The sequence below is a fragment of the Lissotriton vulgaris genome, chromosome 1_2, assembly GCF_964263255.1.
Source record: "Lissotriton vulgaris chromosome 1_2, aLisVul1.2, whole genome shotgun sequence".
NCBI lineage: Eukaryota > Metazoa > Chordata > Amphibia > Caudata > Salamandridae > Lissotriton > Lissotriton vulgaris.
In genome coordinates this window covers 207,997,190-208,011,151 of record NC_141686.1, presented here as the reverse complement: position 1 = coordinate 208,011,151, position 13,962 = coordinate 207,997,190, and the positions used below count along the sequence as shown (strand labels likewise).

The window sequence follows — 13,962 nt, the reverse complement described above, 5'->3', positions numbered from 1 at the left end:
TCCCACACCAGCTCCCTTTGGACCCCCTCAATATCTTGATACCGTGCTGGGACCGGATCTGGATAATTTTGCAAGGCATATAGTAGCCGGGGGCAGCAACATCATTTTTAAATAGTGCTGCACTGCCCAGCAGCGAGAGCGACAAGCTCTTCTAATAGGCCACATCCCTCTTAAGGTGTTGCAGGGGCGGGACCAGGTTCTGTTCATATCTGAGCCTACGGTCAGCGGTGATAAAGATCCCAAGGTAACGAAAACCATCCCTCACAGTCTGCATAGGACAGTTTCTAGGCAGAAATACATTCTTATTAGTAAAGCCAACCTTAACCAGTGTGTTACGTTTTAAATACAGCTGTTTTGTTTCTCCATGCCAAGCTCTCTTGAAATATACTGCCTCCCATTTAGGAAGACACACAACTAGTACACCTTGCACTCCTTATTGTTTTTTGCAACATTTCCTACACAATAATTTACACACCTATGACTCATTGTCTCTGTAAAATGTGTGTGTGATGTAAAGTGTTCTGACACCCTACACTGGTACAACGGCAACAAATGTGAGAGAGGGGCTATGGAGACATGAGGGGCATTGTTTGCGGGTGGTAGAAAGGGAATCCATGTCATTTTGGATTCTTCTTGTGTTTTGGTACAGGATACATACATTACATTGGGTACAGGATACATACATTACATATTTCCTCCAATTTAAGCCTGGCTGCTTGGTGACAAGCTTCCAGAGGGTTGAGCACATGTTAATTGTGGGTTTGCGTATGACTTCACCCTGCCAATGTGCTTGCTGCTTGAGTAGGCTTTCACCCCCCTCAACATGTAACTCAATGTGTTACACACTTGTAATACAGTGGACAGGATATTGTTAGTGACAGAAAACCTGTCTGATGAACACTAAATCAGGCCCTTTGTGTTGCAAGCTGGAAGTATTTTGTGATATGGCTGGTGGGCCTATTAAGTAATACTAACACACCACACAGAAGTGGAACTCAAACTCACTGTTAGCAACCTTAGCTAGGTCCTGGAGGTGTAGCTGAGAGCAGTCAGGCGTACTCATAGGAACATGCATTAAGCATTTCACAGTACCAGCATTGACAACAAGTAAGTGACACAACTTGAAAGAAATCCGGACTCCAATTTGTAAAAAGCATAGCTACCTATTTGGGCTTGCAGGAAACCACTTCTCTTTGGGCTCACTCTAGACAGGCCCAGCATGTCGCAGTTCTTGTGACACAGCACATTGATTCTTCTGCAGGTAGCAGTTGGCTAGTTCCACCAGTTAGTGGAGTCTAGTTTGGATTTCTGGTGTCCACTGGAGTCTCTCTTGCTGGGAGCAGTAAGCATTCCCCATGGACACATGTTGACATGGATCCAGTATATGATCTCCTCAGTCACTTAAGTGCTCTCTCTTTGCGCAGCGGCAGTGACTAAATTCCTGTTTTTGGTGATGGTGTCTTCTTTGTGCCTCTTCTCGGGTGCCACATGAACCCCTTAAATCCTAGTTTAGTGGGCGTTAAAGGCAAGAGGGACAGTGGTCAATGGGATACTGGTCTCTGCTGCTAAACCACCCCTGTACATAACTATGCTTCCCAGGATACTCAATTTCAGGGCCTTTCAAAAATGCAGGAACCTTCCTCGACTGTGCAGATCATCTTGCCCACCCTAAAGTTTTGGCTAACCTTTTGGGAGTATACGTCTCCTGAATAACTAATGTTAATGCCTGTCGGGCTGGACAGGGTGGGAAGGGCTTTGTGCTCGAGTGGGGTATAAGTTAATTACACACCAAGGACAGTGAAAGACTTTGAGGCTCACCCCCTTGAAGACTCTAAACACTAGCCATGGTAGGAAGGAAGAGGGTTTACCTCCTTTCTGCCCAGTCTTTTGTCTCCATCCTGGGGAAGTGCTTGCACACATTTCACCATGAGGGCAAATGCTTGTCTTGGTGGCAAATGGCTCTGAGAAGCCCACCAAGGCACTGGAGCTTTTTGTCTTAGGGGAGCACACACACATGCTGGCAACCTTGTGCATGTCAGCTCATCCTTGACACAAGAATCAAGTCCGGAGTGAAAAAGCACGGTGTTTGATACCAAACACAACACCATTTGGTTGTTCCATAATGGAGCTGGCTATCTCGATGGCCCGCCAATCACTGTCAGTAAAACCTTGCTTTACAGGGTTACTGTAGGGTTATACATGTATGAACTTACATATCCACACTATTATCATAATGCGCTCTACCTTCTGGGCTAGGAAGGATAACCTTAAGAGTGACTTACTTACATTGAGGCAGTGGTGTCGCTCTGCAGTAAATGGCCTTCTCGAGAAGGCAGGCTGTTTGTGCAGGGCTGCAATGGCAGGCCTGCAGGCATTTTTTTTCAATTTATTTATTTATATAATTTTATGTAGCACAAACTTGACCCAAGAGGTTATCAGAGCGCTTTACATTTAGCATTGTTGCGTTAACATTTACATCAGATACAAGAGCATAGTAAGATACAGTGCACATAAACAATGTTTAAAGAATTCGTAGGAGGGAGGGGAGGAAGGAGTAATAGCGGGGAGACAAGGAGGAACTGTGCCCAATGTCCGGCTGGGTAGGTGACGGTCAAGGGGGAAACCAAGGCCAATCTCCCCATTAGTTGTCGAGCAACTCCACGGGCATCAGCCATGTTGCTCACGTCTCAACGTTTGGTAAAAAACAGATTTGAATAGATACATAGGCTACGAGGGTTGAGTAAAAGAAGTCACACTGGAGGTGACATGGTAGGGAGCATACTTGTACTAAGATCCCACAGGGTGGCACAGTATAGTGCTGCAGCCCTGGTGACCCCTCTTATCACCCTTGCCCTAGGTAAAACTAGAACCATCTACTAGGGACTGGAGTAATATGTGCTTGTCAATTGGGTGTACCAATTCAAAAGTTACAATTAAAATGAAAAAGCACTTGCACTGCAGCCACGTTAGCAAATGCCAGTGCACTTACAGACATATATAGACAGCATCTAGTGTAAAAAGGTTGGGGGTGACCATGGCAAAAAGGGCACGTTCAAACATGTAGTAACAGTAGTAATTTGCTAGACTAAAATGAGTGCTGAATCCATTTTTACCATGAGGTCTTCATCACAATAACAGGATTAGATGATGTGCCTTCAGTGTTTGCCCAGAATTTGTCTAGAATTCGGAAGATTTGAAGAAACACAAGATTTCAGTCTTACTGCAACTGAGCATTAGAAGAACCATTTCACCATGAACTGACATTAAAATGCATTAAAATGCAGTCCCTAAGTTGTGAAGTTGATCTCTCAGGATCTCCTTCGAGTTTCACAATAATGTAAGGGTCATTAGCATATAGAAAATGTTTAACACCAAATTATTGTATTAGATGGGCCACATAGATCATGTATACATTGATCCTTGCAGAACTATGAAAGGGCCGATCTATCTATTTGCTCGACAGGTGTGCAGGAAGTTCAGACTATCTCTGCAGAATCTGAGAGTCATACTATGGATTTCACTCTTAACTCAGCATGGCTGGACAAAAGAATCGAGCGGCTTATGGTGTCAAATATTGCAGACAGAAAATAAGCTGCACCAACCGGGTACAGATGATGGGTTGGCAGTGCCTCCGAGTTGGCAGCATCTAGTGACACAGTGGCAATGATTAACCAGATGACCATCGTTTGCCAAGTGTTAGGAATTGCAATATTTTGGTGAACAATGTGTTATGGATGAAATATGAACCACATAGTAGATGTGTCACGCGCAAACTAGTGGAAGCTGCTAACTATTGCTGGAGGAGAACCTTGGCCGGTTGTACGTGACAGGCTACACTTGTTGTTTCATCAGTGGTGATAAGAGGCGCTCATGCTCAGCAACTAATACGGGTTTCAGGAGCATGTGTTGGACCTGCCTGGTTTCAGCCCGAAGTCGGATAAACAATACAACGGAGATGTTTACTGATCTAGGTAGGTTGCAATCAAAAAGTCAAAATGCAATGTCCTCCAAAAGTGAGAAGTCTCCATCCATTAGTCGGTGGCGGATTGATTTAAAATAGTGGTCAGATGTAGATTGGAAGTGAAGGGTACGGAGTGGGACACAATCTTGAACTGAATGCTCTCGGTGAGAGTGATCAACTAGTTTAGAGCTCTTGAAGAAGATGTGACCTAGATGTGAAGATAAAACCTTAAGCTTCCACACGCCTACCTGCCATCCCATATTATGATTAACTAGCTTACCCGTCGGGCGTTGCTGCGATCTCAGAAGAAAGGAAATTTAAGGAAACTTGTTATGATAACACTCAATTTACATTGTGCCATTTTTATTGAAACTTATTCATTTTAATATGGAAAACATTTTAAAGTGTTGTTTTATTTCTGTTTATTTATTCGAGTGTTTGTGGATACACGTTATTTTTTTGTTTTTCCTTCTGGTGCGTACATGAATAAATCAGAAGGTTTTCTGATGTGTGAGCTGTCCACATACAGTTGTCCATGTGAGAAGCACGGATTCTCCAAATCTAGTCCACACACTGGCAGCGATTGTGCTTGTGCTTTGTTGATGATCATTGCAAAAGCGAGTCGCGCAGTAAACTTTAAACGCTCAGTTTTGGAAAGATTATGAGGGCCGATATTTAACAATTTATTTATTTATTTATTTATTTATTTATTTATTTATTTATTTATTTATTTATTTATTGCCAGAAAACTTTGTGTGAGTGTACTCAACAACTTTTAACAAATGTTTTATTTGTATTTATTTATTTATTCTTTTTTTTTTTTTGCCAGAAACCCTTGCGGGAGTGTACTCAACAACTTCCCAAAGATTCATGCCGATCGGGTGAATGGTGTAGTAATGCATAAAGGACAAACAGACAGGCATACATTTGTTTTTATATATTATGGGCCTGATTCACAGATTGAATTTAAGACTCAATCCTAAACTTACTACTATTTTGGTATTCACAGAATGCACTTACAACTTTAGGTATTCACAGAAGTTAGGATTTTGTCTTAAGCTTGTCTTAAGACAAACTTAAGACAGACTTAAGACAGACTTAAGACAAAATCCTAACATCTGTGAATACCAAAAGTAGTAAGTGCATTCTGTGAATACCGAAATAGTAGTAAGTTTAGGATTGAGTCTTAAGTTCATTCTGTGAATGCCAAAAGTAGTAAGTGCATTCTGTGAATACCAAAATAGTAGTAAGTTTAGGATTGAGTCTTAAGTTCATTCTGTGAATCGGGCCCCCTGTGTCCGATTCACAGAACTAACTTAAGAGAAAATCCCTAAACTTAGGATTTTGTCTTAAGACAGGCTTAAGACAGGATTCAGTCTTAAGTCTGTCTTAAGTCTGTCTTAACTCTGTCTTAAGACAAAATCTTAACTTCTGTGAATGCCAAAAGTAGTAAGTTCAGGATTTTGTCTTAAGTTAGTTCTATGGATCAGCTCCATAGATTGTTTAGTTTTTGTACATTATTTAAAGATGCAAATGTTTCGATGCCCCCTACTACAAAGCTCTAAGCATTGTGCATGTTTATTACTTGTTATACATCTTAATATGTTAATAAAAGTTTTTTTTTGTTTTTTGTAAATGCTACTGTCAGATCTGAAAGAAGATGGCCAGCAGGATAATCGACACCAGCAGCATGCCTTAGAACCTCCAGCACAAAAAGTATTGTCATTTCAATGCCTTGGCCTGAACAAACAAAACCTTCTGGGCTGAATGTAGGAGGAATTTGGTTTCTACAAAGCCAGCCAATTGTTGGAAAAACATTTTGTTTAAGAGTTTAGCTAAAAACCACAGTTGAGAGATGGACGTAAACTTCGAAAGATCTTCTGGGTTCAAAGTGGGTTTTTTAAGTAGCCGGTCACACAGGCCATTTTCAAACTTTCTGGAGCTGACCTTCTGGGAGAGAGACATTAATAATTGCTTTTGCCAAATTTACGCAACATATCTTCTTAATTAAAGGTAATTGGCATAGAGGCCCCCGTGGAGCCTGAAGACTTCCTTGAGATCAACAAGGTGGTGAAATAACAATAATTTAAAGGGATGGAAATAAACTAATGTAGCCAAAATGGCAAAAGTGAAACAAATAGAGCAAAATATGGGCCAGTGTTTTTTTTAAGTTACCCAAACAGGTACAACTTTTTTTTATATTAAAAAAAAGTTAGTAACTTGATTACATTTATAATAAGAATCCGATACATCAATGTGAATAGGGGGAGCGTATATGTCATTAATTACAGAGAACAAAACTGTTTAGGACTTTTTAAAACCTTTTTTAATTCAAAGCTGCAGTTGCTTTCTGGTTTGCACATTTATGTTCATAATTTGAAAATTTCCTCTCAATTTTAGGGGAATAGTTATCAAAAAGTCATACAGCATAGCGCAGCAAGCCACTTTGCTGGACTGCATGACATGGAAAGGGCAGGGATGTGCCATATTTAAAATAATACAGCACATTCCTGTTATTTGCCAGCGCTGGTGCACATTGTCCTTCCTAGTGCCAAAGCAGGCACCCTTGCTCCTTGGTGCGGTACAAGGGTGCCTGCATTGTAAGCAGGAATGTTTTGTGCAGGAATGGTCACCTGCACAAAAACAATTAGCTGAGGCATTTTCCTCTTTCTTTGTGTGCTGTAGAAAGCAGCACACTTAGAAAGAGGAGAAAACTGGAGAAATAAACATATTTCTCCTGGTGATGCCTCCCCAGGGGATGCACAAGCATTTAAAGGCATTCCAAGGTCTACCTCTAATATGCATAAGGAAATCAAAAGGGGGAGGAAGAGGTGGTGCTGTGTGGCACCGAGGTGGGCACGTCCTCCTCTTGCAAAAGTAACTGTAATCAAAAAGGTCCACCTCAAACAAAGAGGTTAGTGCGTATCTTGATGACCTTGTGATACACACATGTGGTTAAAATACCCCTCACACACCAAAAGGGCCCTTGGTGTCATGCTTCATCATCGGGGTCTTCCCGCCCGGCTGCCGGACGGGGCAGTGCTGCGACAAGCGACTACGCTGGAGCACCTTTTTAATTGTGGGTGCTATGTGAGTGAATGGAGTGAGTGTCAGTGGGGTCAGGGGTGATAGGCAAGTGATGTTAAAAAATACCTGGCCTAGTGATACAAAAAACTATTTAATAAGCACTGGCTGGTTTTTGTTAAAAAAAGGTGGTGTCGGAAAGAGTAAGCGGGTTTATGAGCTTACTTTCCTGTGTGGGTCGACATGTTTCGGGGCGACATGCCCCTTCGTCAGGACCGGGGTAAAAGATCCCCCTGTCACTCACTAGTGTGTCGCCACGGTGGGTCTTATTTTTACAAAAAAGTGAAAATAAAGGGATCAATGTGTATGTATATATATATTATATTACTAGATACACATCCCTAGCTATGAAGTAAATTACTCATGTAGTATGCTCTTTACGATGAGGAACAGTGCCTCATGGGCCAGTGCTAGATCGGAGGGTATGATAGGGGTCCAATCAACCCCCAGCCTCGTTGTGCTTCCTTCTCCGTCCGTGGCCTCATTTTCAGGCTTTAGGAAGGGAGAACAGTAATCAAGCTTCTGCACTTTAGACAGATTACAACCTCTTTCGGATTGTTTTTTTGCAACTCAAATACAAGATGTTACAGTAGTCGAGCTGAGACAGGATAAGAGATTGAATGATTAACAGTCAAATGTGGGGTTGGAAGAACCAGATATTTAATCTAAGGCTTGTCAGAAGTCCAAAACATGTGCCTGATGAACATCTCACTTGAGCCTCATATGAGACGGAATCATCTAGCCAGACACCTAGATTATTTTTTAGAAGTTTTGGGTAACAGAGAGGGGCTAAGGCTCCCGGCCACCAGTGACCTCCCCACTTATGGGTGTGCTATCTGAACCACAGTATCTCAGTTTTGCTAGAGTTGAGTTTAAAACAATTATCAACCTTGCAGCTGGCCACTGCCAGGTTTTATTCCTAAATCTTAGCGATGTCTTAAGCAGCAGCAGAGGAGAAGGAGACAATAATGTGAATATCATCTGTGAATAGTACTTTGTAGACACCAAATCTCTGCCATGCACCTGACATAAAGGTTGAGAAGAATAGGGCTCAACGAGGAGCCCTGGGTTCCCGTGCTCCAAAGGTTTGGGTGAAGAAGAGAAGGGAGGGGAATTTACCTGACAGGAGCGGTTGCTGAGGAAGGGGGAAAATCAAGAAAGAGCCTTCCACCACCACCTATATCGCTGAGGTGCCTATATGATACAGTGTTGAATGAAAGGGCTCAGGTCCAGAAAGATGAGGGCCAAGAGGCCATCTTCATCTGCTGCTCTACGGAGGGACACTGTCACAGTCTGGAAGGCAGATTCTGACCGTTGGTTGGACCCGAAGCCATTTTGAGATATGTCCAACATGTATTTGCCTTCTAATAACTGAGGAGTGTATTAACATTTCTTTTTCACAACTTTACCTAAGATAAGAAGCCTGTTTCCAAGCCTGAGGAACAGTGACCGATGACAAAGAGAGATTGCCAACCTCAAGAAAAGTAGGAAGGATTACATCATGGAGTTTACTAACAAAGTCATGTTTAGGAGGGTCTTCCGGAGAGCCACATTTAACTAAAGTGAATAGAGTAAAAAAAGAAGGCTAGGCAAGGAGGGCTAGTATCTTTAGTTCTGGTCCAGGCTGTGACCCAGCAGAACGGCTTGGACAGACCTCTGCCTCAGCGAAGCCCCTGGATGGGAAGTGGGAATAGATTTTAATAATCATTTTGACAAAGAAGTCTGCTATGTTGTTGAAGTGGTCAGTTGAGGCTTTGAATTGCTCTGTAATAACAGGTTTTGTAAGACTATTTACTATCAAGAACATTTCTCTGCTGGTATTTATACTGTTTGAAATGTTGTTAGAATTGTACTTGGCTTGCATTTTCCTTATTGATTTGTGGTATGAGTTGACCATATGTGTCATAAGATTTTCTCAAAGCTTGTTAAAGCACCGTACAGTGTTTTTCTCTGTAACCAGATCCCCATTGAACTAGGGGACAAAGGGCTTATTTATGGCCTGCATATTAGGAGAAGGTGTGAACTTCTCAAGGACAGAAGTAATCCAGCCTTTTTCTTGGATTCTGCACAATACACATTGACATCTTACTGAGAAATATTGGCTTATATGTAGCTGATGAACTCTGCCATATTTAGTTTATGCCAGTGCCTTTTCAAAGTAGGGTTGGTGGTGAAGGTATTTATATTGTTATTCAGTGGTAAGCCCATAAAAACCAGAACGCCAAGGAGACACAACCTCTAGATTAGGAAGATTGGAGAAGACTGGATCTAGGAGATGACCTGCCATGTGAGTGGGACTTCCTAATAACAGAACCAGATGCAGGTATGCCAAGTCATTCAACAAATTGCGGGCCCCTATATCGTTAGACTGGTCAAAATTATGTTTTATGTCTCCTAAAATGCTGAAGTTGGATAGTTTAGCTGCTAGTGGGGTCACCCGGATAATCATCGCTGCACTAAAGGCTTTAGAGAGGACAGTGGGTGTGTAAATGAAGAGGCCTGATAGTGTCATATTTTTGTACACTGATATCTGGAATAGCGCACTTTCACAATGTTGGACTGGACTGGGATCCAGATCATAGATTTTTAGATACAACAAAAATTGATGGCAGTGGATACTCTAAAAAGCCAGTACCTCTGTTTTGTTTGCACAATCAGTCAGAAAAAATACAATTTGTTTTGAGCGTGCTCTATGCCACTGCACAGTGCCACCCACAGTGCCAATAGCCATATACAGAATTCTCTATACATAAACAAAAATACAAAAAACATTTGACAGAGCACAGCACAAAAAGTATGAACTTGGCTGAAGTAGTCAAGAAAATTATTTAATATACACAATGACACATGGCACTTTGTTCAGCATATATATTTTCACCCCTATTGCTTGGTTGTTACAGCAATGGTACAGCCGACACGTGTTTCGTGGTAATTTGCGACTTTTTCAAGGCTTCAGTATCTGTATGAGGAAAAATTCTCGTGTAACGGACTCGTCCTATGGTCACAATTCAAAGTATACGATTTCTATGGATACCCGTCGTCCAGATCCCTGGCGCGATATGCATTTGTAGCTAGTAGGCTCAAATATTACAATTTCTTTGTCACGTTTTTTGCTCAGAACAGTATATCCCAAAAAGCATAGGCAGACGTAACTCGTCGTATTCCTAAAGCGGGTATACCCGCCAAATCGGGTTCGAATTTAATGTAGTCTCCCGTCTATCCCCCGGCGTCATGTTTTCACGTCGGTGTAGTTAGAATCGTCTTACTCCTAAGTGGGATTTGTAAAGTTCCCGCCGTATATTCAAGAAAGTTACTCGCCCATAAAGTCTCACGTGCGTCTCCCAGCGTCTCCTGCGCCGGTAGAATAGATTTGTAGATGATAGAATCTGTGGCAGAGAGGGCGGCAGAGCTATCACATCTTTTGATGGTATACCCTGGTAAACCCTGGGGGGACAGCTAAGATGGGTTTAGCTGTAACTGCAGGACTGAACAAAGTTTTGTTCAGAGACACTACTTTCAGGTAGGGTATCTTGAATGAGTTCGGACAACTCGGGCATGATGGCGAACCAATGAGTGACAGTTAATTGCACACATTTTGAGCATAGGGCAATTTTTATCCTGGGCAGCATGCATGAGTGTAAGGCATGCACAAATTGATTTAATTGATTGATTTATCTATTTGTAGAGCGCGCAAATGCCCAAGGGCGTCTTGGCGCTGTGAGATACCGCTGGCTCTTGAAGATGTTGATTAGGGCTATGCTGAGAAAAGCTTTCTGAAGGATTTCAAAGATGGGCTGTTTTTTTATGTCTAGCGGTAGTGTAATCACACTGTTTACACTTGAAAGCACTTTACCTATAAACGAAGCATAATGGCAACCACAGTGTAAAACGTGCCTCAACTTAAGCAATGCAGATGAGGAATAAAAGAGCATGAGGCAGATTTAGAACTCAACAGATGCAATACAGTGGTGACTGATATTTCTTCAGCCGAAAAATAAATCATAGGAGATGTTATTGGATGTATATATTTGTCACTGTTGTGATGGAGTACCCATCTGCCCAGTTCCCAATCAGGCCCCAAGTCTCATTTTGAACGGGCTGCATTCCTGGACACTTTCACCGTCCACATGAGGACAGGCACATATGGGGGCTGCCTTTGGGGCTCCTGTGGTGTGCCTGCAGTGCCTTCTTTAGGTGAGGGAATAGCCAGGAGGAAGGCAGCATAAGCAGTCACTAGAACAGCAATTTCCAAATCTAATGGCCAAATCGAAAAGGCCACCGTAAGACAAGATGGGGAATAGAATCATGGTAATGCAACCAAAATACCAGTTAAAAGGCGCTAACATTCCTGCACAGCTCACTATCACTCCCAAGTTCAAATTCCTAAATGAAATTCCCCATCAGAGGTGCCAAAAAGGAGTTCTCCTTCAATGAAAAATACATATGCAGCAACACTGTTTATAAACATTTCAATACTATTTAAAAGTGTTTCAAAAATAAAACACAGGAAAATAAAAAAACACATTTAAAAAAGGAACTGTGTGTTAAATAGTAAAAGTGGCCTCTCTTAAAAGCTATACCTCTCTATTGGTAATTAACTGTGTATACTCATAAAATCACTCCAAAATTATCCATCGTTCATTTAGTACTTAAACCTATACCAGAGGAAATTTCTTACAGAAACAATAGATGAGGCCGACTTGGAGATCTCTAGCCAAAGGTTTATGAATTACGTTTTGGGGCAAGAAAAATATTGCAACATAGTGCAATTTTCCTTACTCTAAAATGGCTGAATAGGCCCTATTACTACCAGTGGAGCGACAGAAGAAACATGGACTAAAGATCAATGTATTACCATTATAATTTCATTATAATATACATCATCTTGTCACTGTCATTGCAATTCTTCTCCTACCAAACAATAATACAACTAATAATATTAATATTAATAATAATTAGAATATGAATTAGAATAAGAATGAGATTAAGAATATGACAAGGAAAAATAAAAATCACAAAATACAAAACTGTTTTAAATGTTTTAACTATTTAACTCAATATTGTTCTATATTAAGTGGCTGGATGATGTTTGTTTCTTGCTACTTGGTTTGACCTGCTTAGGTAGTTGAGCATTTTTAAGAAGACTTAATGTTGAATGGTGATGTTTCCATATTTGAGTATTATAAGAATGTTATTATTAATATTATTATTATTATTTTTATTAGATCATATGGTTGTTAAGGAAAGCCAAGGAAACCAAGGTCTTCTCGCCAGATGATTCTTGTTCTGAAACACTGCCGAAGGCAAGCCGAAGTTCAATGAAGATGGAAATGTCCTCCCTTGATGGTCTACCTTGATTACCAACGCCTAGGTTGTCAATGATGCTTTATCATTGTCTGCAATACCAGTGTGATTATATTTCATGTCACGTTGAAGTACAGTTTATGGTGGGATATACACACTTTTTATTGTGGTTTTTCTCTTTCAGCAGGCTTAATTGTTTACAAAAATGGAAGAAGCAAACTACACATCTATAAAAGAATTTATTCTACTTGGTCTCACTGAAAACCAACAGCTACAGATTCCACTCTTTGTTTTTTTTCTTACTACCTATACCATCACCGTAGTGGGAAATGCAGGCATCACAGCATTAATAAGGATCTCTCCTCGTCTTCATACCCCCATGTATTTCTTCCTCAGTAATTTGTCCTTTGCAGACTTTTGTTATTCTACAAATATAACACCCAACATGTTGGTAAACTTCCTATCAGAAGAGAAGACCATTTCTGTACCAGGCTGCATTGCACAGCTCTTTGTATACTTTTGGATGGGGAGCTTGCAGATTTTTCTTCTGGGGATTATGGCATATGACCGGTATGCTGCAATATGTAATCCATTGCTCTACACAGCCATTATGACCAACCAAACATGCACTCTTCTCATCTCGGGAGCACACACAATTGCAATCCTCAATGCTATCTTAAATGCTTGTTGCACAATGAGACTTTCCTTCTGTAGGTCAAATAAAATCATGCACTACTACTGTGATGTACCCCCTCTACTCAAAATTTCTTGCTCAGACACCTCACTCAATGAAGCTGTGCTGGTTTTTGTATCTTGTAGCCTCCATTTAGTGATCATTCCTATCATTATCATAACCTCATACACATACATCATATCTACCATTCTAAGAATTCCATCTGCAGAGGGGAAAAAGAGGGCATTTTCAACATGCTCTGCTCACATTATCTGTGTAACTCTCTTCTTTGGAACACTTGGCTTCATGTACCTGCGACCAAGCTCAGTTTACACAATGGATCAGGATAGAGTAACTTCAGTGTTTTATACCATAATAATTCCAATGTTAAATCCAATGGTCTACAGTCTGAGAAACACTGAGGTGAAGGAGGCATTTAAGAAAATGATTTGTTCTAAAATATTGAAGTTAAGATAGGCTTAGTGGTTGACATGAGACTTTTGAGTTGCTGTCAAATTATTCAGGGTAAATACATGAGTCAAAAAATACAATATATGATAATCTTTACATGTGTGTATCTTTGTCTTTATTTTTGTGTTTGAGGTTAACGCTTTTTCCTAAAAAAAGACCTTGGTTAAACCTTAGTACATAAAGGTTGCAGCCAAGTTAAATACTTGTACTGCCCCGTCCGGTGCTCTCGTATTGGTACCTTGTTCTCCGAGGGCTCTGCGTAGTCGGCTCTCTCCTAGACGGCTTCTCACTCTCTGTCTTAGTGAGCTGTTAGTTGGTTGCTTCTTGTTCTTTTAGTTCATTCAAACTAAAAGAACGAGAAGCAACCGATCAACAGCTCACTAAGACAGAGAGTGAGAGAGCTGATAGGAAGTGGCAACTGCATTAGAAACACTAGTACATCTGTTCTGCTCCACAACTCATGTTATTA

General features: G+C 41.0%; 1 protein-coding gene across 1 annotated transcript; it reads left to right on the top strand.

Moving 5' to 3' along the window:
- Nucleotides 1–12,554: 12,554 nt before the first annotated feature.
- Nucleotides 12,555–13,499, top strand: LOC147734980 (olfactory receptor 5AP2-like). The gene has a single exon (XM_086953722.1). The coding sequence runs from the start codon at nt 12,555–12,557 to the stop codon at nt 13,497–13,499; it is 945 nt and encodes a 314-aa protein (XP_086809848.1).
- Nucleotides 13,500–13,962: the final 463 nt, after the last annotated feature.

Coding starts and splice junctions, on each gene's coding strand:
- LOC147734980 (XM_086953722.1), top strand. CDS start 12,555: ATGGAAGAAGCAAACTACACATCTATAAAAGAATTTATTCTACTTGGT.